Below are 22956 nucleotides of genomic sequence, written 5' to 3'. Positions count from 1 at the left end.
GTGTGACATGTCCGGGGTTTGGGGACCGGCTGTGACATGTCCGGGGTTGGGGACAGGCCGAGCCGTGTCCCCCGCTGTCCTGTCGGGTTTGGGGACAAGCTGTGACATGTCCGGGGTTGGGGACCGGCCGTGCCGTGTCCCCGCTGTCCCCGGGGTTTGGGGACCGGCTGTGACAAGTCCGGGGGTTGGGGACCGGCCGTGCCGTGTCCCCGGGGTTTGGGGACAAGCTGTGCCGTGTCCCCGCTGTCCTGTCGGGGTTTGGGGACCGTCCGAGCCGTGTCCCCGCTGTCCTGTCGGGGTTGGGGACCGGCCGAGCCGTGTCCCCGCTGTCCTGTCGGGGTTGGGGACCGTCCGAGCCGTGTCCCCGCTGTCCTGTCGGGGTTGGGGACAGGCCGAGCCGTGTCCCCGCTGTCCCCGGCACTGCCGCGCTCCTCTCCCGGCGCTGCCATCGCAGCCCGGGGGTTCCTCCTCGCTCGGCCCCGGGGCACAAACGGCGCTGGCGGCCGGGCCGAGCCCGCTCCGCGCTCCGCCTCCGCCGCGGGAGCAGCCAGCCCGCTGTCCCCGCGTGTCGCCGGCCCTCATTCGGTGTCGCCGTCGCCGCGGGCCGCGGGCGTGTCGGGCTCCCAGAGGACGAACTCGTGCAGCAGCGTGTTCACCGTGTCGGGGCACTCCAGCATCACCATGTGGCTGCCCTCGTCGATCACCTTCAGGAAGGCGATCAGCAGGATCTGCGGGCGGCAGCGACACCGTGAGACCCCCCCAGGGGTGGCACGAGTCCCCAAACGCCACTCTGTCCCCTCCCTGGTGAGTGGCGGTGACAGGATGAGCCCCAGCCCCCCCCCCCCCCAAGACACTTTGTCCCCTCCCAGTGTCCCTGGCAGGGCTGGGAGCACCCGGGGACAGTGGAGGGTGTCCCTGCCCATGCCAAGGTGTCCCTGTCCATGCCAAGGTGTCCCTGCCATGTCCCTGTCCATGCCAAGGTGTCCCTGTCCATGCCAGGGTGTCCCTGCCATGTCCCTGCCCATGCCAAGGTGTCCCTGCCACACCCTGTCCCTGTGCCATCCCTAGAACTGGAACTGTCCCTCGGAGCACCCTGTGACAGTGGGAAGTGTCCCTGTCCCATGTCCCTGTGCCACCCCTGGCAGTGCCCCTTGGAGCACCTTGGGACAGTGGAAATTGTCCCATTTCCATGCCAAGCTGTCCCTGTCCATGCCAAGGTGTCCCTGTCAATGTCCCTGCCACATCCCTGCCCATGCCAAGGTGTCCCTGTCCATGTCCCGGCCATGTCCCATGTCCCTGTCATGTCCCTGTCCGTGCCAAGGTGTCCCTGTCAATGTCCCTGCCACATCCCTGCCCGTGCCAAAGTGTCCCTGCCCATGCCAAGGTGTCCCTGCCCATGTCCCTGCCATGTCCCATGTCCCTGCCCATGCCAGGGTGTCCCTGTCAATGTCCCTGTCATGTCCCTGCCCATGTCCCTGCCATGTCCCATGTCCCTGCCCATGCCAAGGTGTCCCTGTCAATGTCCCTGCCACATCCCTGCCCATGCCAAGGTGTCCCTGTCCCTTGTCCCTGCCATGTCCCATGTCCCTGTCCATGCCAAGGTGTCCCTGCCCATGTCCCTGCCATGTCCCATGTCCCTGCCCATGCCAAGGTGTCCCTGCCCACGTCCCTGCCACATCCCTGCCCATGCCAAGGTGTCCCTGTCCATGTCCCTGCCATGTCCCATGTCCCTGCCCATGCCAAGCTGTCCCTGTCCACGCCAGGGTGTCCCTGTCCCATGTCCCTGCCTGTGCCAAGGTGTCCCTGTTCATGTCCCTGGCATGTCCCATGTCCCTGCCCATGCCAATGTGTCCCTGCCATGTCCCTGCCATGTCCCATGTCCCTGCCATGTCCCCTGTCCCTGCCCATGCCAAGGTGTCCCTGCCCATGCCAAGCTGTCCCTGTCCATGCCAAGGTGTCCCTGCCCATGTCCCTGCCATGTCCCATGTCCCTGCCCATGTCCCTGCCATGTCTCTGCCCATGCAAGGTGTCCCTGTCAATGTCCCTATCATGTCCCTGTCAGTGTCCCTGTCATGTCCCTGTCCATGCCAGGGTGTCCCTGTCCCCTGCCATACCACCCTGCCACTGCCCCTTGTTCCACCACACAATTCCCCCCTCCCTCCCTCCCCACCCCACCACAACCCCCCCTATTTCAGGGGAGATGCCACAACCCCCAGCCCCCCCGGTGGCGGTGCCACCCGTACCTCTGCCATCCTCTGGTCCTCCTCGATGGGCACGAACCTGTCGTGCATGCCGTGCACCAGCAGCACGGGCACGGCCAGCTCGGCGTGGTACAGCTCGTCCCCCTCGGGCCAGTACTGCCCGCTCATGGTGGCCCTCAGCACGAAGGACGACACGTTGAAGGCGTTGCCCTCCTTCAGCAGCTGCTTCTCCTTGGCACCTTGGCGGGCAAAGCCGGCCCTGGCACGGGGGGAAAGGGGTTAGGCTCGAATTTGGGGGTTGGCGGTAAGGGGGGAGCGGCACAGCCCCTCATAAAATCACTGTCACCTCCCTTGGGGTGGCACACCAGGGTGAATGCCCTGAGGGGTGGCACAAGACCACCCTGGCCCCCAAAAGCCACTCTGTCACCTCCCTGGGGGTGGCACAGCAGGGTGAACGCCCTGAGAGGTGGCACAAGACTACCCTGGCCCCCAAAAGCCACTCTGTCACCTCCCTGGGGGTGGCAGTGCCAGGGTGAGCCCCAGCCCTCCAGTCCCTCATAAGCCACTCTGTCACCTCCCTCAGGGTGGCAGTGCCAGGGTGAACGCCCTGAGGGGTGGCACAAGACCACCCTGGCCCCCAAAAGCCACTTTGTCCCTTCCCTCAGCAGTGGCAGTGCCAGGGTGAGCCCTTGGGTGGTGGCAGGAGATTCCAGTCCCTCAAAAGCCACCCTCTGTCACCTCCCTGGGGGTGGCACAGCAGGGTGAACGCCCTGAGGGGTGGCACAAGACCAACCTGGCGCCCAAAAGCCACTTTGTCCCCTCCCTCAGCAGTGGCACTGCTGGCATGAGTCATCTGAGAGGTGGCAGGACATTCCAGCCCCCCAAAGCCACTCTGTCACCTCCCTCGGGGTGGCACACCAGGGTGACCCGTGGGTGGCACAGGACCCCTCAGGGTGGCACAGGACCCCCCTGGGTGACACAGGACCCCCCTGGGTGGCACAGGACCCTGTCCCCAGGCTGTCACTCACTTGAGGAAGGGCACACAGGGGGACAGGCAGTGCAGCACACACAGGGGGGCACAGGGAGCCCCCAAACCCCCAAAGTGTCCCCTCCCTCGGCAGTGGCAGTGCCAGGATGACCCGTGGGTGGCACAGGACCCCCCTGGGTGGCACAGGACCCCCCTCAGGGTGGCACAGGACACTGTCCCCGGGCTGTCACTCACTTGAGGAAGCTCCAGGCCAGCCACAGCTCAGGCAGTGCAGCACACAGGGGGGCACAGGGAGCCCCCAGACCCCCAAAGTGTCCCCTCCCTTGGCAGTGGCAGTACCAGGGGTGACCCCTGGGTGGCACAGGACACCCCCTGGGTGGCACAGGACCCCGTGGTGGCAGTGGTCACTCACTTGAGGAAGCTCCAGGCCAGGCAGGGGCTCAGGCAGTGCAGCACACAGGGGGACACAGGGAGCCCCCCAGACCCCTAAAGTGTCCCCTCCCTCGGCAGTGGCAGTGCCAGGGTGACCCGTGGGTGGCACAGCACCCCTCAGGGTGGCACAGGACCCTGGGGGTGGCACAGGACCCCCCTCAGGGTGGCACAGGACACTGTCCCCAGGCTGTCACTCACTTGAGGAAGCTCCAGGCCAGGCAGGGGCTCAGGCAGTGCAGCACACACGGGGACACAGGGAGCCCCCAGACCCCTAAAGTGTCCCCTCCCTCGGCAGTGGCAGTGCCAGGGTGACCCGGGGGTGGCACAGGACACTGTCCCCAGGCTGTCACTCACTTGAGGAAACTCCAGGCCAGCCACAGCTCAGGCAGTGCAGCACACACGGGGGGGCACAGGGAGCCCCCAGACCCCCAAAGTGTCCCCTCCCTCGGCAGTGGCAGTGCCAGGGTGACCCCTGGGTGGCACAGGACACTGTCCCCAGGCTGTCACTCACTTGAGGAAGCTCCAGGCCAGGCAGGGGCTCAGGCAGTGCAGCACACAGGGGGGGACACAGGGAGCCCCCAGACCCCCAAAGTGCCAAGCTGACCCGGGGGTGGCACAGGACCCCCGTGGGTGGCACAGGACACCTCTGGGTGGCACAGGAGCCTGTCCCCAGGCTGTCACTCACTTGAGGAAGGGCACACAGGGGGACAGGCAGTGCAGCACACAGGGGGGCACAAGGAGCCCCCAGACCCCCAAAGCGTCCCCTCCCTTGGCAGTGGCAGTGCCAGGATGACCCGTGGGTGGCACAGGACGCCCGTGGGTGACACAGGACACCCCTCAGGGTGGCACAGGACACTGTCCCCAGGCTGTCACTCACTTGAGGAAGCTCCAGGCCAGCCACAGCTCAGGCAGTGCAGCACACAGGGGGGCACAGGGAGCCCCCAGACCCCCAAAGTGTCCCCTCCCTTGGCAGTGGCAGTGCCAGGGTGACCCCTGGGTGGCACAGGACACCCCCTGGGTGGCACAGGACCCCGTGGTGGCAGTGGTCACTCACTTGAGGAAGCTCCAGGCCAGGCAGGGGCTCAGGCAGTGCAGCACACACGGGGACACAGGGAGCCCCCCAGACCCCTAAAGTGTCCCCTCCCTCGGCAGTGGCAGTGCCAGGGTGACCCGGGGGTGGCACAGGACACTGTCCCCAGGCTGTCACTCACTTGAGGAAGCTCCAGGCCAGGCAGGGGCTCAGGCAGTGCAGCACACAGGGCGGCAGGTTGAAGATGGAGCACAGGCTGGGCTCCAGCGCCGTGGGGCCGCCCCCGTTGATCATGATCACCTTGTGCACCAGCTCGGGGTACTCGTGGGCCAGGAAGGTGCAGAAGGACACCCTGAAAGGGTTAAAAACAACCACGGAGGTGTTGGCTTTTTAATTATTTTAATTATGATTTTAATTATTATACTAATTGTATTAATTGTGTTGAGTGTGATCGCTCTGTGCACCAGCTCGGGGCACTCATGAGCCAGGAATATGCAGAAGGAAATCCTGAAAGGGTTAAAAATAACCGTGCAGGGGTTGGCTGTCCCTATTTTAATTATTAATTACACTAATTATATTAATTATATTGATTGATCACCTCATACAGGTGCCAGCTTGGGGCACTTATGAGACTTATGAGCCAGGAACGTGCAGAAGGACACCCTGAAAGGGTTAAAAATAACCACAGAGGTGTTGGCTTTTTAATTATTTTAATTATTATTTTAATTATTATACTAATTGTATTAATTGTATTGAGTGTAATCGCTTTGTGTGCCAGCTCGGGGCACTCATGAGCCAGGAATATGCAGAAGAAAATCCTGAAAGGGTTAAAAATAACCGTGCAGTCACTGGCTGTTCCTATTTTAATTATTAATTACACTAATTATATTAATTCTATTGATTGATCACCTCATACAGGTGCCAGCTCGGGGCACTGGTGAGCCAGGAACACTCAGAAGGAAACCCTGAAAGGGTTAAAAATAACCGTGGAGTGGTTGGCTGTCCCTATTTTAATTATTAATTATGCTAATTATATTAATTATATTAATTCTATTGATTGATCACCTCGTACAGGTGGCACTCCTGTGCCAGGAGGGCGCAGAGGGACACTTGGAGGGGACAAGGGGACACTGGGTGCCAGCGTGGCAGGGACGGGCTGGGGGCAGCAGGGCTGGGACAGGTGAAGGTGTCCCATGTCCCTGTGCCACCCTGGCAGTGTCCCTTGGGGCACCCTGGGACAGTGGAGGGTGTCCCATGTCCCTGTGCCACCCTGGCAGTGTCCCTTGGGGCACCCTGGGACAGTGGGAGGTGTCCCATGTCCCTGTGTCACCCTGGCAGTGTCCCTTGGGGCACCCTGGGACAGTGGGAGGTGTCCCATGTCCCTGTGCCACCCTGGCAGTGTCCCTTGGGGCACCCTGGGACAGTGGGAGGTGTCCCATGGCCCTGTGCCACCCTGGCAGTGTCCCTTGGGGCACCCTGGGACAGTGGAGGGTGTCCCATGTCCATCCAAGGTGTCCCTGCCGTGTCCCATGTCCCTGCTATGTCCCATGTCCCAGCCCATGCCATGTCCCTGCCCATGTCCCTGTCCCTGTCCCATGTCCCATGTCCCTGCCCCTGCCAAGCTGTCCCTGCCATGTCCCTGCCCATGCCAAGGTGTCCCTGCCATGTCCCATATCCCATGTCCCATGTCCCTGCTGTGTCCCTGCCCATGCCAAAGTGTCCCTGCCCAGGTCCCTGCCACATCCCTGCCCATGCCAGGGTGTCCCTGCCCATGTCCCTGTCCATGTCCCTGCCCCTGCCAAGGTGTCCCTGCCCATGTCCCTGTCCCTGCCCATGTCCCTGCCCCTGCCAAGGTGTCCCTGTCCATGCCAGGGTGTCCTTGTCCATGTCCCTGTCCATGTCCCATGTCCCTGCCCATGCCAAGGTGTCCCTGCCCATGTCCCTGCCATGTCCCTTCCAATGTCCCTGCCCATGCCAAGGTGTCCCTGCCATGTCCCACATCCTTGCCCATGCCAGGGTGTCCCTGTCCCATGTCCCTGTCCATGTCCCACATCCCTGCCCATGCCAAGGTGTCCCTGTCCCATGCCAAGGTCTCCCTGCCATGTCCCATGTCCCTGCCCCTGCCAAGCTGTCCCTGCCCATGCCAGGGTGTCCCTGTCCCAGTCCCTGCCACCTCCCTGCCCCTGCCAAGCTGTCCCTGCCCGTCCCTGTCCCACCCTGTCACTGTCCCTCAGGTCACGACTGGATTTTCCTCTCTCTCCCCACCCCACCCCACGGCTCCAGCAGCCCCCCACATTTGGGGGGGTTGGGCAGAGTCCCCAGACCCTTTCAGGGCAGGATTTGGGGCCCCCCCGGTGCCCCCCAGGCTGGATCCGGCCCCGGCTCCCTCCTTAGTCTGCACCTAATCAGGGGCCCTAATCCCGGCTTAGCCTATTTATAGTCCCGGGATTAGCTGGGCTCCGGGGTGGTGCCCACCCCAAGGGCACTCAGGAGCTCTGAACCCCCTGAGAAACGGGATAGAAATGGGATAAAAATGGGATAAATGGGAGAAAAATGGGATAAATGAGAGAAAAATGGGATAAATGAGAGAAAAATGGCATAGAAATGGGATAGAAATGGGATAAATGGGATAGAAATGGGATAAATGGGATAAAAATAGGATAGAAATGGGATAGAAATGGGATAAATGGGATAGAAATGGGATAAATGGGATAAAAATAGGATATAAATGGGATAAATGGGATAAAAATGGGATAAAAATGGGAGAAATGGGATAAAAATGGGATAAAAGGGAGGAAAATGGGATAAATTGGATAAAACTGGGAGAAATTGGATAAAAATGAGAACCCCACCCACCTCAAACCTGGGATTTGTGTCCATTCCCATTTCCCAGGATGATCCCAGCCCCTTACCCGTAGGAGTGCCCGATGAGGATGTTCCTCTTCTTGGCGTAACGCTTGAACAAACCCCAAGGATTCTGGAGCTCCAAATCCCAGAATAAATGGGAGAAACCCCCCAAAACAGGAACCCCACACCCTTCAAACCTGGGATTTGTGTCCATTCCCATTTCCTGGATGATCCCACCCCATTCCCAGCTCCCTTACCCGTAGGAATCCCCGATGAGGATGTTCCTCTTCTTGGTGTAGCACTTGAACACAACCCAAGGATTCTGAAGTTCCAAATCCCAGAATAAACGGGACAAACCCCCCAAAATGGGAACTCTACACCCCTCAAACCTGGGATTTGTGCCCATTCTCATTTCCCAGGATGATCCCACCCCATTCCCAGCCCCTTACCCATAGGAGTGCCCAATGAGGATGTTCCTCTTCTTGACATAACGCCCCAAAGATTCTGGAGCTCCAAATCCCAAAATAAATGGGACAAATCCCCCAGAATGGGAACCCTACACATGGAATTTGTGCCCATTCCCATTTTCCAGGATGATCCCAGCTCCCTTACCCATAGGAATGCCCGATGAGGATGTTCCTCTTCTTGGTGTAGCGCTTGAACACGCCCCATTGATTCTGGAGCTCCAAATCCCAGAAGAAATGGGACAAACCCCCCAAAACGTGAACCCCACACCCCTCAAACCTGGGATTTGTGCCCAATCCCATTTCCCAGGATGATCCCAGCTCCCTTACCCATAGGAATGCCCAATGAGGATGTTCCTCTTCTTCGTGTAGCGCTTGAACATGCCCCAAAGATTCTAGAGCTCCAAATCCCAGAAGAAATGGGACAAAAATGGGAAAAACCCCCCAAAACGGGAACCCCACACCCCTCAAACCTGGGATTTGTGCCCATTCCCATTTCACAGGATGATCCCACCCCCTTACCCGTAGGAATGCCCGATGAGGATGTTCCTCTTCTTGGCGTAACGCTTGAACAAACCCCAAGGATTCTGGAGCTCCAAATCCCAGGAAAATCCCAAAACGGGAACCCTACACCCCTCAAACCTGGGATTTGTGTCCATTCCCATTTCCCAGGATGATCCCAGCCCCCTTACCCGTAGGAATGCCCAATGAGGATGTTCCTTTGCTTGCCATAGCACTTGAACACGCCCCAAGGATTCTAGAGCTCCAAATCCCAGGAAAATCCCAAAACAGGAACCCCACACCCCTCAAACCTGGGATTTGTGTCCATTCCCATTTCCCAGGATGATCCCACCCCATTCCCAGCCCCTTACCCGTAGGAATGCCCGATGAGGATGTTCCTCTTCTTGACATAACGCCCCAAGGATTCTGGAGCTCCAAATCCCAAAATAAACAGGACAAACCCCCCAAAACGGAAACCCTACACCCCTCAAACCTGGGATTTGTGCCCATTCCCATTTCCTGGGATGATCCCACCCCATTCCCAGCCCCTTACCCGTAGGAATGCCCGATGAGGATGTTCCTCTTCTTGGCATAGCGCTTGAACACGCCCCAAGGATTCTGGAGCTCCAAATCCCAAAATAAGTGGGACAAATCCCCAAAATGGGAACCCCACACCCCTCAAACCTGGGATTTGTGCCCATTCCCATTTCCTGGGATGATCTCACCCCATTCCCAGCCCCTTACCCGTAGGAGTGCCCGATGAGGATGTTCCTCTTCTTGACATAACGCCCCAAGGATTCAGGACCTCTAAATCCCAAAATAAATGGGACAAACCCCCCAGAATGGGAATCCTACCCGCCTCAAACCTGGGATTTGTGTCCATTCCCATTTCCTGGGATGATCCCACCCCATTCCCAGCTCCCTTACCCATAGGAATGCCCGATGAGGATGTTCCTCTTCTTGGCGTAACGCTTGAACACGCCCCAAGGATTCAGGACCTCCAAATTCCAGAAGAAATGGGACAAACCCCCCAAAACAGGAACCCCACACCCCTCAAACGTGGGATTTGTGTCCATTCCCATTTCCCAGGATGATCCCAGCTCCCTTACCCATAGGAATGCCCGATGAGGATGTTCCTTTGCTTGGCATAACTCTTGAAAATGCCCCAAGGATTCAGGACCTCCAAATCCCAAAATAAATGAGACAAACTCCCCAGAATGGGAACCCTACACACGGAATTTGTGCCCATTCCCATTTCCCAGGATGATCCCAGCCCCTTACCCATAGGAATGCCCGATGAGGATGTTCCTCTTCTTGGCGTAACGCTTGAACACCACCCTCATATCCTCGGCCAGCGCGTAGAACGTGTACGCGGCCGCCACGGGCGGCGCCGAGCTGCAGCCGTGCCCCGCCAGATCCGGCGCCACCACCTCGTAACCCAGCTTGGAAAAAAACTCCAACTGCTCCTTCCAGATATCCAAAGAACCTCCCACGCCGTGGATGAAGAACAGCACCACGTCCCCGTGCGTGCCCTTGCAGCTGGTGATGCGCTTCTTGCAATCCACCGTCACCACCCGCTTGGGTTTGCGCTTCCGCCGCTTGCCGGGCTCGGCCGCCGCCGGTTCCCCGTTACCGTCGGGCTCGGGACGGCGCTCGGCATCGCCCAGGTTCTCGATCAGCAGCTGCCCGTTGCGGTAGAGCGTGATGCGGCGCTGGCAGCGCACGGCGCCGCGCTGCGGGGAGGATCCGGGGGGATCCGGGCGATCCGGGCGATCCGGGACGGCGTGGCGGACGCGCAGGACGCGGCCGGGTTTGACCTCCAGGAAGGTGAAGCCGTCGCGGGATTCGACGCTGTCCAGAGGTGCCACGGAGTTGGGGGTCTTGCCCAGGAGGCAGCAGAGGAAGCCGTCGGTGATGGTGGTCAGCATGGTGGGGATGCCTGGGGGAAATTGGGGGGAAAATGGGGAAATTGGGATTTAATCATAATTCCAGGGAATGGGAACCTGCTGGTCAGCATGGTGGGGATGTCTGGGAAAGGGGAAAAATGGGATTTAGTCCTAATTCCAGGGAATGGGAACCTGCTGGTCAGCATGATGGGGATGCCTGGGAAATGGGGAAAATGGGGGAAAATGGGGAAATTGGGGGGAAATGGGGAAATTGGGATTTAATCCTGATTTCAGGGAATGGGACCCTGCTGGTCAGCATTGTGGGGATGCCTGGGGAAGGAGAAAATTGGGGAAAATTGGGATTTAATCCTAATTCCAGGGAATGGGAACCTGATGGTCAGCGTGGTGATGCCTGGGGGAAATTGAGGGGAAATGGTAAAAATGGGGAAAATGGGGAAAATGGGGAAAAATGGGATTTAGTCCTGATTCCAGGGAATGGGAACATGCTGGTCAGCATGGTGGTGATGTCTGGGAAAAGGAGAAAATGGGGAAAAATGGGGAAAATTGGGGGAAAATTGGGAAAATTGGGATTTAGTCCTGATTCCAGGAAATTGGAACATGGTGATGGTGCTGGTCAGCATGGTGATGCCTGGGGGAAATTGGGGGGAATTGGGGAAAAATTGGGAAAATGGGGGAAAATGGGATTTAATCCTAATTCCAGGGAATGGGAACCTGTCGGTGATGCTGGTCAGCACGGTGATAATGCCTGGGGAAAGGGGAAAATGGGGAAAATGGGGGGAAATGGGATTTAGTCCTAATTCCAGGAAATGGGAACATGCTGGTGGTGCTGGTCAGCATGGTGATGCCTGGGAAATGGGGAAAACTGGGGGGAATGAGGGGGAAATGGGGGGAAATGGGGGTTAAAAAGTGAAAAAATGGGGGAAAACTTGGAAAAATGTGGAAAATAGGGATTCAGCCCCGATTCCAGCAGCTGGGGACCTGTCAGTGATGCTGGTCAGCATTGTGATTCCCTGGAAAATGTGGGAAAATGTTGGGAAAATGTGGGAAAATATGGAAAACCTGGGAAAAACATGGAAAATTCCTCATCCTGCTTTTTTTTCTGGGTCACATCCCTGTCCCCAAGCCCTGAATCACAATGCTTGGAAAAGAGAAAAATTCCCTTTTCCCAATAAATGTGGAGCACAGGGAAGCTCCAGCCCTGGGGATTCATTATTTATCCCATAAAATTGAAATATTTATCCCATTAAATATAAACAGGGCTGAGAGGTGGGAATTAAAATTTAATTAAAATCTCTCCACAAATTAAAGCAAGGAATGGGGGGTTTGGGATCATCCCTGCTGTTCCTGGAGTTGAAATCTTGGGATTTTGGGAATATCCAGGGAAAAGCTGGTGGGAATGGGGGCAGGGAGGTGGGGAAGGGGTTAATTGTGGCGGAGGGGAAACGAGCACGGTGAATTATTGATGGCGGCGGGAGGAGAGAGCGGAGCTGGGCCTGATCCTGGGGGATCCTGATCCCATCCCTGGGGGATCCTGATCCCATCCCTGGGGGATCCTGATCCATCCCTGCGGGATCCTGATCCCATCCCTGCAGGATCCTGATCCCATTCTGGGGGATCCTGATCCCATTCTGGGGGATCCTGATCCCATCCCTGGGGGATCCTGATCCTGATCCCATCCCTGAGAGATCCCAGTTCCCATCCCTGGGGGATCCTGATCCCATTCCTAAGGGATCCTGATCCCATCCCTGCAGGATCCTGATCCCATCCCTGGGGGATCCCAGTTCCCATTCCTAGGGGATCCTGATCCCATTCCTGCAGGATCCTGATCCCAGATCCCATCCCTGTGGGATCCTGATCCCATTCCTGGGGGATCCTGATCCCAGTTCCCATCTCTGTGCGATCCTGATCCCAGTTCCCATTCCTGTGGGATCAGGATTCCAGTTCCCATTCCTGCAGGATCCCAGTTCCCTGGATTCCTGGGTTCCTGGATTCCCAGATCCCCATATTCCTGAATCCCCAGATCCCCAAATTCCCAGATTCCCAGATCCTGAATCCCCAGAATTTCTGTATTCTGGATTCCTCAATCCCCAGATTCCCAAACCCTGGATTCCCGAATCCCCAGATCCCCAAATTCCCAGATCCCCAGATCCCCAAATTCCCAGATCCCCAGATTCCTGAATTCCTGGATTCTGGATTCCTGAATCCCCAGATTCCCAGATCCTGGATTTCCATATCCCCGGATCCCTGGATTTCCAGATTCCCAGATCCTGGATTCCTGAATCCCCAGATCCCCAAATTCCCAGATCCTGGATCCCCAGAATTTCTGGATTCCTGAATCCCCAGATTCCCAGATCCTGGATTCCCATATCCCCGGATCCCTGGGTTCCCAGAATCCCAGATTCCCAGATCCTGGATCCCCTGAATTCCTGGATTCTGAATTCCTCAATCCCCAGATTCCCAGATCCCATATCCCTGAATCCCTGGGTTCCCAGATTCCCAGACCCTGGATTCCTGAATCCCCAGATCCCCGAATCCCCAGATCCCTGAATTCCCAGATCCCAGACCCCCAAATTCCCAAATTCCCAGATCCCCAGACTCCCGAATTCCCAGATCCCTGAATTCCCAGATTCCCGGATCACTGGATCCCGTCTCCCACCTCCCCCGCCCTCCGTGCCCGGAAGATCCAGGGAGGAAAGGCTGGAGCAGGATCCCGATGGATGCGGGAAGGCGGGAATGGCGCCGGTTGCCATGGAAACGGGATGGGGGGGGGGGGATTATCCCAACCCGGCTCCATCCCAGCCCCGCTCCGGCTGCCCGAGGGATCCCAGGAATCCGGGAATCCGGGAATCTGGGAATCTGGGAATGAATTTGGGAATCCGAGAATCTGGGGGTACAGGAATCTGGGAATCTGGGATCTGGGAGTTCAGGAATCTGGGAATCTGGGAAATGGGGAATGAATTTGGGAATCTGGGAATCCGGGAATCTGGGAATCTGGGAAATGGGGAATGAATTCGGGAATCTGGGAATCTGGGGGTACAGGAATCTGGGATCTGGGAGTTTGGGAATCTGGGAATTCAGGAATCTGGGAATCTGGGATCTGGGAATCTGGGAATTGGGAGTTCAGGAATCCAGGAATCTGGGAATCTGGGAGTTCAGGAATCTGGGAATTCAGGAATTCGGGAATACGGGAATCTGGGAAATGGGGAATGAATCTGGGAATCTGGGAATCTGGGAATCTGGGGGCACAGGAATCTGGGAATCTGGGATCTGGGAGTTCAGGAATCTGGGAATCTGGGATCTGGGAATCTCTGAGTTCAGGAATCTGGGAATTCAGGAATTTGGGAACCCGGGAATCTGGGAAATGGGGAATTAATTCGGGAATCTGGGAATCTGAGGATACAGGAATCTGGGGAATCAGGAATCTGGGATCTGGGAATCTGGGAGTTCAGGAATTTGGGAATTCAGGAATTCAGGAATCCAGGAATCTGGGAAATGGGGAATGAATTCAGGAATCTGGGGATACAGGAATCTGGGAATCTGGGATCTGGGGAGCTGAGAGTTCAGGAATCTGGGAATTCAGGAATTCAGGAATTTGGGATTTCAGGAATTCAGGATTTGGGGAATTCGGGATTTAGGGAATCTGGGAATTTGGGAATTCAGGATTTGGGGAATTCGGGATTTAGGGAATCTGGGAATTTGGGAATTCAGGATTTGGGGAATTTGGGATTTAGGGAATCTGGGAATGCGGGAATTCAGGATTTTGGGAATTTGGAAATTCAGGATTTCGGGAATCCTGTGCCTGTTATGTAAGGCTGGGAATGGAAAACGAGGTGGGAACGGCGGGATCTGGCCAAGGGATCCTGCCTTGGGATCCTGGCACCGGGAATGGCAGCGGGGACTCGGGATCAGGGGTTGGGATTGGGGTTTAGGATCAGGGTTTGGGATTGGGGTTTGGGATCTGGGGTTGGGATCGGGGTTTGGGATCAGGGTTTGGGATCTGGGGTTGGGATCGGGGTTGGGCTCAAGGTTCAGAACCTGGGTTTGGAATCAGGAGCCTTTGGGATCAGGGTTTGGGATCAGGGTTTGGGATCTGGGGTTGGGATCAGGATTTGGGATCTGGGGCTGGGATCAGGGTTTGGGATCAGGATTTGGAATCAGGATTTGGAATCAGGATTTGGGATCTGGGGTGGGAATCAGGCTCTGCAACCAGCCCAGCCTCTCCCTCACCTCGGGCAGGTTTTCCTGAAATTCCAGCCGAAATTCCAGCGGGATCGGACCCCTCTCCCCCTCCCCTCCCCCAGCAATCCTTCCCCGCCGTTGCATCACGGGGGGAGGAAGGAAGGAACGAAGGAAGGAAGGAACGAAGGAAGGAAGGAACGAAGGAAGCTTTTCCCCGAGCCGGGTTTCCAGGATAATTCCCCTCCATCCCCCCCTCCCCGCCTCACCTGCACAAATCCCGGCTTTTCCCGGTTTTTCCCGGTTTTTCCCGGTTTTTCCCGGCTCCTCTCTGCCCCGCGACATCCCAACCCCCCCCTCGCATCCCAGATTTTTGGGAAAAATTCCCGCATTTTGGGGTCACCCCCAGCGGGGCCGCCAGGACATTCCCGCAGCCCCGCGGGGGTTGGAAAAGCGCCGCTCACCTCATGGATGGCCCCGGGGATGCGGGACGAGGGAAAAAATCCGGGAATTGCGCAGGATCCCCGCTGCAAACCCTGGAATTCCACAAAATTCCCGCTGCAAATCCTGGAATTCCGCCGAGTTCCCAGTGCAAATGCTGGAATTCCAAAAAATTCTTGGTGAAAATGCTGGAATTGCGCAAAATTCCCGGTGCAAATCCTGGAATTGCGGAAAATTCCCGGCGCAAATCCTGGAATTGCGGAAAATCCCCGGCGCGGATGATGGAATTCCGCAGGATTCCCGGCGGAGGGGCGGTGAAAATCCCGATTTTTTTGGGGTTTCGGGGGGCGGGAGGCGATGTCCGGGAGCTCGGGGCGGCCTCAGCCCCCGCCGGGAACGGCTCGGACCGGCCCGGATCGGCCCCGCGGCCCCGCGGGCCGGGCGCGCTCCCGGCTCGTCCTTGGAGCGGTCGCCATGGAAAAGGAAAAGCCCCGAGAGGGGCGGGGGGCGGGACCGGCGTGACGGACGGACAGACGGACGGACGGACGGGCTGGGGACAGGGGGATAGAGGGACAGGGATGGGGGACAGAGGGACAAAGGGACAGAGGGACAGACAGACAGGGATACAGGGATGGGGGGACAGGGATGGGGACAGAGGGACAGAAGGACAGAGGGGACAGAGGGACAGGGACAAACGGACGGGGGACAGACGGACAGAGGGACAGAGGGACAAAGGGACAGAAGGACAGGGATGGGGGGACAGGGGGACAGAGGGACAGAGGGACAAAGGGACAGAGGGACAGGAGTACAGAGGGACAGAAGGACAGAGGGACAGGGGGACAGAGGGACAGAGGGACAGAGGGGACAGGGACAGAGACAGGTGGACAGGGGACAGGGGGACAGAGGGACAGGGACGGAGGGACAGACAGACGGACAGAAGGACAGAGAGAGGTGGACAGGCAGACAGAGGGACAGAGGTGACAGGGATGGGGGGACAGAGGGACAGAGGGACAAAGGGACAGGTGGACAGGGACAGAGACAGATGGACAGGGGGACAGAAGGACAGGGAGACAGAGGGACAGAGGGACAGAGGGACAGAGGGACAGACGGACAGACGGACAGATGAACAGGGATGGGGCCAGAGGGACAGGGACAGAGGGACACAGGGACCGGGGAACAGAGGGACAGAGGGACAGGGACAGACGGACAGGGGACAGGCAGACAGAGGGGACAGGGATGGAGGGACAGAGGGACAAGGGCACAGAGGAGAAAGGGACAGAGGGACAGAGGGACAGTGACAGGGATGGGAACAGGGATGGGGACAGGGACAGACGGACAGAGTGGACAGGGGGTGATGGACACCACGAGGGGCAGGGACAGAGGGACAGGGACAGACGGACAGGGGACAGAAGGTGATGGACACCACGAGGGGCAGGGACAGAGGGACAGGGACAGACGGACAGAGGGGACAGGGGGTGATGGACACCACGAGGGGCAGGGACAGAGGGACAGGGACAGACGGACAGATGGACAGGGGGTGATGGACACCACGAGGGGCAGGGACAGCCGGGGGGACAGCAGGGAGGGGACAGAGGTGGCAGGAGGGAGGGGTCGGTGCCACTGTGGGGCGAGGGTGGCAATGCCACCAGCCTGTCACACGTGTGGCAGTGCCAGGCTGGTGTCGCTGCCACCCCCAGGAGGCCGAACACCAAACCAGGGCCGAGTTTTGGGTTCATTTTCCCGGATTTTGGTCCCCATTCCTGCTGGGCCAAGGGAGGGAAAAACCCCGGAGCTGTTCCTGCTTTTGGGCTGGGATCGATCCTGACAAGGAAAATTCTGGAATTCTCTGCCTGGGGAGGACCTGAAATCCCCCCCGGTCCCATCCTGGCCCGTCCCAGGCTGCTCCCACCTCTCCTGGGACCCCCTCCCCAAATCCCCCCCAAATCTCCCTTTCCCCATCCCAAATCCTCTCCCTGGCTCCTCTCCCTCCATCCCTCTGCCCTCCTGGAGCCCTTTCAGGCACTGCGAGTGGCTTCGTGGCCCTGTCGCGACATCCTGGGGGACAACCGACAGCCCCCGAGGCGACAAGGCCGCAGTGGCGCCGTTGCCATGGTAACCCCGCCACGACCCCCATAGGGAACTACAACTCCCATCAGCCTTTGCGGCGCAGCGCCGGCTGTGATTGGCTAGGAGCACGGAGCCAATGGGAGGCGGCGTTGTTGGCGGGCGGAGCAAAATGGCGGCGCTGGCCGCGGTGTGGGCGCGGGCCCGGGGCCGCAGGTACCGGGAGGGGAAATCCCGACCTTCAAATCCCAAATTTATCCTTTATTTCCCTCTCCTCACTCCTTGTTCTGCTTTCATTTCCCCCAAGCTTTTCCCTGCTGCGCGGTTTTCCCTTCCCGCTGCTCCCGAACGCTCCGGAGCCTCTCCCCGGCGCTTCCAACGCCGCCGTTCTCTGCCGCGTCCCGGTCCCGGCGTGGAATTTCCGACAGATCCGTGGGAAATGCCGGGGGAACGAGTACCAGCCCAACAACTGGAAGCGGAAGAAAACTCACGGCTGGATCAAACGGATCAGAACTCCCGGCGGGGTCGCCGTGATCCTGCGGCGGATGCTGAAGGGCCGGAAATCCCTCAGCCACTGAGGGAACCCCGGGAATTCTGCGGGAATTCGGGATGAGCCCGCCCGGCCCTGTCGCTCCGTGCCCCTCAGGGGGTTTGGGGCGCGGCTGCTGCTTCGGTTGTTAAATTATCCTCGCTTTTTCCATGCGTTTATCCCAAGTTTTTTTAAAATTTTATTTGTTTATAAACGTGGGAATGCGGAGTGTGTTGAAATCCCCCCCCCAGCGTGTCGCCTGCGTTAATTAGGGTGGGAAATTAATGAGGAGGGGGCGCCTGGTGCGTTCTCGGGAAGGATGAGGGTGCGGAATTAGGGGTGGAATTCAGGTTTTCTTCACTCCTGCCCCACCCTGATTCTAGCATCACCTCCGGGATGGGATATACGGAAGGAATTCTCCTCCTTCTCCCCGCGCCGCGAATTAATTAAATAATTGGAGCCGCCCCTTAATTAACGAGCGGACTCGCCACCCAAACTACAACTCCCATCACGCCCCGCGCCGCGCTCCATCCGGGTCCTCCCGCGCTGCACCCGCCCCGCCCTTCCGCGCGGGCACTTCCTGCCTCAACCCAACCTTCCCGTCGATGATTGACAGGCGCGGCGTCCAATAGAAACGCCGCCTTCAGCGGCGCGGGCCAATCGGCGCGCACGAGGCGGGCGGCCATCGCAGTGGGCGGGCCGGGGCGGCTCCTCCCGGCTGGTGGCGGCGAAGATGGTACGTGAGCCCCCCGCCGCTATGGCGGCCCCGCGCCGCCCTCAGCGCCCCGCCCGCGGCTCCCGGGCCCCGCCGCGCCGCCCGCGGCCTTCCCGGTACCGCAGCGGCGGCGCCGAGGTCGCTTCCGGCTTGTAGGGCCCGCGCCCGCCGCGGCCTGGGCGGGGGCGACGGGGCTGAGGGAGCGTGAGGGGTGTGAGGGGTTCCCGCCCTCAGGGGAGGCGGTGAGGGGAGCCCCGGGCGGGCTGCGGGGGAGCTGGGGATGAGGAGGGGCCCCAGGGCGGGTTTGGGGGGCCCCAGGGAGGGGTTTGGGGGGTTTGTGGGGTTTGTGGGATTTGGGGAGCCCCAGGGAGGGGTTTGGGGGGTTTGGGGAGCCCCAGGGTGGGGTTTGGGGGATTTGGGGAGCACCCCAGGGCAGGGTTGGGGGGTTTGGGGTTTTTGGGGAGCACCAGGGCGGGTTTGGGGAGCCCCAGAGCGGGGTTTGTGGGGTTTGGGGTTTTTGGGGAGCCCCAGGGCGGGTTTGGGGTTTTTGGGGGCTTTGGGGTGAGGTCAGAGCACCCCAATATGGGTCGGGGGCACCCTAAGGGGGGCTGAACCATTTGTTTGGGATGGGGGGGTTCAGGGGTACACCCTAAAATTGGGCAGAACCATTTGTTTGATGGGGGGGTTCAGGGGGTTCACCCTAAAATGGGGCTGAACCACTTCTTTGGGTGGGGGGGGGGTAACTTAATGTTGGGCTGAACCATTTGTTTTATGGAGGGGGTTAGGGATCGCCCTAAAGTGGGGACTGAACCATTTGTGTTATGGGGGGCACCCCAAGGTGATGGGACCCCCTAAAATGAGGCTGAACCATTCGTTTTAGGGGGGTGAGGGATCACACTAAAGTAAGGCTGAACCATTTGGTTTTTGGGGGGGGGGGCTGAGGGGTCACAGCCTTGGGATCACCCTGGGAATTTGACCTGGGGAAGGAAAGTTTGGAGCTGCCCAAATCCCGGGAATTTCCCCTGGAGTTGGCTCCCTGGGGCTCCCTGGGCTGTCCCTGCCCGTTCCCTGAGGGGATTTTTGGGAATTGTGGCTCCCCAGGCAGATTTCCTGAAGGGGCTCCCGGTGTACAACAAGAGCAACTTCAGCAGGTTCCATGCGGATTCCGTCTGCAAGGCTTCCGTGAGTGCCGGGCCAACCCCTGAATCCCGGAGTTCCCCAGAATCCCGGGATTCCCTAATCCTGCAGTTCCCAAATCCTGGAATTCCCCAATCCCAGAATTCCCTAATCCTGCAGTTCCCAAAATCCATAATTCCCCAATCCTGGAATTCCCCAATCCTGCAGTTCCCAAATCCTGGAATTCCCCAATCCCAGAATTCCCTAATCCTGTAGTTCCCAAATCCTGGAATTCCCCAATCCCGGTGTTCCCCAATCCCGGAATTCCCTAATCCCAGAATTCCCTAATCCCAGTGTTCCCTAATCCTGGAGTTCCCCAGTCCTGGCAATTCCCAGATCTTGGAGTTCCACAGTACCAGAGTTCCCCAATCCTGGAATTCCCAAATTCCAGAATTCCCAGATCCTGCAGTTCCCAGACCGCGGAATTCCCAAATCTCAGAATTACCCAGATCCTGGAGTTCCCAGATCCCAGAATTCCCAGATCTTGGAATTCCCAAATCCTGCAGTTCCCAAATCCCAGAATTCCCAGATCCCGGAATTCCCAAATCCCCAAATTCCCAGATCCCAGAATTCCCAGATCCCAGAATTCCCAGATCTTGGAATTCCCAAATCTTGGAATTCCCAGATCCCAGAATTCCCTAATCCCGGAATTCCCAAATCTTTGAGTTCCCAAATCCCAAAATTCCCAGAATTCCCAGATCCTGGAGTTCCCAAATCTTCGAGTTCCCAAATCCCAGAATTCCCAAATCTTGGCATTCCCAGATACCGGAATTCCCAAATCCTGGAATTCCCAGATCCCAAAATTCCCAAATCCTGGAGTTCCCAAATCCCAAAGTTCCCAGATCCTGGAGTTCCCAAATCTTCAAACTCCCAAGTCCTGGAATTCCCCAATCTTTGAATTCCCCAATCTTTGAATTCCCAAATCCCAGAATCCCCAAATCCTACAATTCCCAAATCCCAGATTTCCCCATTCCCACCCCTGAGTTTCTTCCCCGTTCCCGTTCCAGAACCGCCGGCCCTCGGTGTATTTGCCCACCAGAGAATTCCCCTCGGAACAGAGTGAGTTATCCTGGGAAAACCTCCTCATTCCCAACATTCCCACTCTCAATTCCCAATATTCCCACTCTTAATTCCCAATTTTCCCTTTCTCAATTCCCAATTTTCCCTTTTTTAATTCCCAATTTTCTCTTTTTCAATTCCCAATTTTCCTTTTTTTTAAATTCCCATTTCCCCCTTTTAATTCCCATTTTTCCCTCTAATCATTCCCATTTTCCCCCTTTATTCATTCCCATTTTTTCCCTTCTTTATTCCCAATTTTCCCCCCAACAATTCCCAATTTTTCCTCCTAAATCCTCCTAAAACCTGGAATTTTTTTCCCCTGGAATCGTTCCCAGTTATTGTGACAGAGAAGACAAACATCCTCCTGCGCTACCTCCACCAGCAGTGGGACAAAAAGGTGAATTTTGGGATCCGGAATTCCCGGTTTTTTTGGGAATTTGGGAATGGTGGAATTCCAGGCAGGGAATCTTGGGGTGGTTCTGGCCCTGGAAATGAGGGAAAATTGGGATTGAGGGGGGGTTTGGGTTGGGAATTTGGGAATGGTTTGGGAATTCTGGGATGTGGGAATGGTGGGGTTTGGGAATTTTGGGATTTGGGGATCCTGGGGTTTGGGAATTTTGGGATTTGGGGATTCCAGCGTGGGGGAACACCGGGGATCCTCATGGTGGGAGTGGGCCCTGGAATTCCCTGTGGAGTTCCCGGTGAAATTGCCCCTGGAACCCCCCTGGAACCCTCTGGAATCCCTTAGAATGCCCTAAAATCCCTTAGAAATTCCCTGGAACCTCCTGGAACCCCCTTAAATCTCCTGGAATTGCCCCTAAAATCCCCTGGAACCTCTTGGAATCCCCCAGAACCCCCTAAAATCCCTTAGAATCTCCCTGGAACCCCCCTAAAATCCCCTGAAATCCCCCTAAAATCCTCTGGAACCTTCTTAAATCCCCCTTAAATTCCCTGGAATCCCCCAGAAATCCCTTGGAGTCCCCCTAAAATCCCTTAGAAATCCCCTGGAATCCCCCTGGAACCCCCTTGAATTCCCTTAAATCCCCTGGAATCCCCCTAAAATCACCTGGAACCCCCTGAAATCCCCTGAAATTGTCCCTGGAACCTCCTGAAATCCCCTAAAATCACCTGGAACCCCCTGAAATCCCTCAGAACCCCCTAAAATCCCTTACAATTTCCCTGGAACCCCCCTGAAATTCCCTTAAATCCCCCTGAAATTCCCTGAAATCCTCCTAAAATCCCTTAAAAGTACCCTGGAACCTCCTGGAACCCCCTGAAATCCCCTGGAATTGCCCCTGGAACTTCCTGGAATCCCCTTAAATCCCCTGGAATCCCCCTAAAATTCCCTGGAGTTCCCCTAAAATCCCTTAGAAATTCCCTTGCACCCCCTGAAATCCCCTGGAATTGCCCTTAAAATCCCTCAGAATCCCCCTGAAATCCCCCAGAACCCCCTAAAATCCCTTAGAATCCCCCTAAAATTCCCTGGAATGTCCCTGAAATCCCTTAGAAATCCCCTGGAACCCCCTTGAATCCCATAAAATCCCCTGGAACCTTCTGGAACCTCCTTAAATCCCCTGGAATCCCCTTAAAATCCCTTTGGAAACCCCCTAAAATCCCCTGGAACCCCCTGGAATCCCCTTAAAATTCCCTGGCATCCCCCTGGAATCCTCCTAAAATTCCCTGAAATCCCCCTAAAATCCCTTGGAAATCCCCTGGAACCTCCTGGAACCCTCTGAAATCCCCTGGAATTCCCCTAAAATCCCCTGAAATTCCCCCAGAACCCCCTAAAATCCCTTAGAATTTCCCCTAAAATTCCCTGGAGTCCCTCTGAAATCCCTTAGAAATCCCCTGGAACCCCCTGAAATTACCCCTGGAACCTTCTGGAACCTCCTTAAATCCCCTGGAATCCCCCTAAAATCCCTTTGGAACCCCCCTGAAATCCCCTTAAATCCCCTAGAACCTTCTGGAACCCCCTGAAATCCCCCCTGGAACCTTCTGGAACCTCCTTAAATCCCCTCAAATCCCCCTAAAATCCCCCTGAAATCCCCTTAAATCCCCCTAAAATCCCCTGGAACCCCCTTAAACCCCCTGGAATTGCCCCTAAAACCCCCTGGAATCCCCGGAACCCCCCGGAACCTTCCGGAACCTTCCGGAACCGCCCGCCCCTCCTTGCAGAATGCGGCCAAGAAGCGGGAGCAGGAGCAGGGCGAGCTGGAGGGGGAGAACTCGGCGCCGCCGCGCAAAATCGCCCGGACCGGCAGCCAGGACATGACCGAGGACACTTAAAAATCCCGGGAATTCCGGAATTCCCAAAGCTTTTCCCGCTTTTTTTTTGCTCCCTTCACCTTCCCTGAGCCGCTGGGAATTCCCAGGATCCGCCCTATTTATTTGGGATTTGCCTGGTGCCTGGTTTTTGGTTTGTATTT

At 57.5% G+C, this 22956-nt stretch overlaps 3 protein-coding genes across 3 annotated transcripts; 2 read left to right on the top strand and 1 right to left on the bottom strand.

Annotated features, from left to right (window-relative positions):
• Positions 1 to 260: 260 nt before the first annotated feature.
• ABHD8 (abhydrolase domain containing 8) lies at positions 261 to 10391 on the bottom strand (the record flags this gene model as incomplete). Its single annotated transcript, XM_084220940.1, has 5 exons — positions 261 to 728; positions 2244 to 2460; positions 3820 to 3892; positions 4879 to 5003; positions 9745 to 10391. The coding sequence occupies 5 exons, from the start codon at positions 10389 to 10391 to the stop codon at positions 579 to 581; spliced, it is 1212 nt and encodes a 403-aa protein (XP_084077066.1). The 3' UTR covers positions 261 to 578.
• Positions 10392 to 17190: 6799 nt separating this feature from the next.
• Positions 17191 to 17824, top strand: MRPL34 (mitochondrial ribosomal protein L34; the record flags this gene model as incomplete). The annotated part of the gene is made up of 2 exons (XM_084221116.1): positions 17191 to 17267; positions 17359 to 17824. The coding sequence occupies 2 exons, from the start codon at positions 17191 to 17193 to the stop codon at positions 17627 to 17629; spliced, it is 348 nt and encodes a 115-aa protein (XP_084077242.1). The 3' UTR covers positions 17630 to 17824.
• A 448-nt stretch (positions 17825 to 18272) lies between these two features.
• DDA1 (DET1 and DDB1 associated 1) lies at positions 18273 to 22956 on the top strand. The gene is made up of 5 exons (XM_084220992.1): positions 18273 to 18316; positions 19397 to 19477; positions 20479 to 20530; positions 20866 to 20927; positions 22706 to 22956. Exons 1-5 carry the CDS (start codon positions 18314 to 18316, stop codon positions 22814 to 22816), a joined length of 309 nt encoding a protein of 102 aa, XP_084077118.1. The 5' UTR covers positions 18273 to 18313; the 3' UTR covers positions 22817 to 22956.

The sequence above is a fragment of the Fringilla coelebs genome (genome assembly GCF_963513975.1).
Source record: "Fringilla coelebs genome assembly, chromosome: 24".
In the NCBI taxonomy this organism is placed as follows: domain Eukaryota; kingdom Metazoa; phylum Chordata; class Aves; order Passeriformes; family Fringillidae; genus Fringilla; species Fringilla coelebs.
The sequence above is the reverse complement of the archived record's forward strand: the minus strand, read 5'-3'. Positions and strand labels throughout refer to the sequence as shown.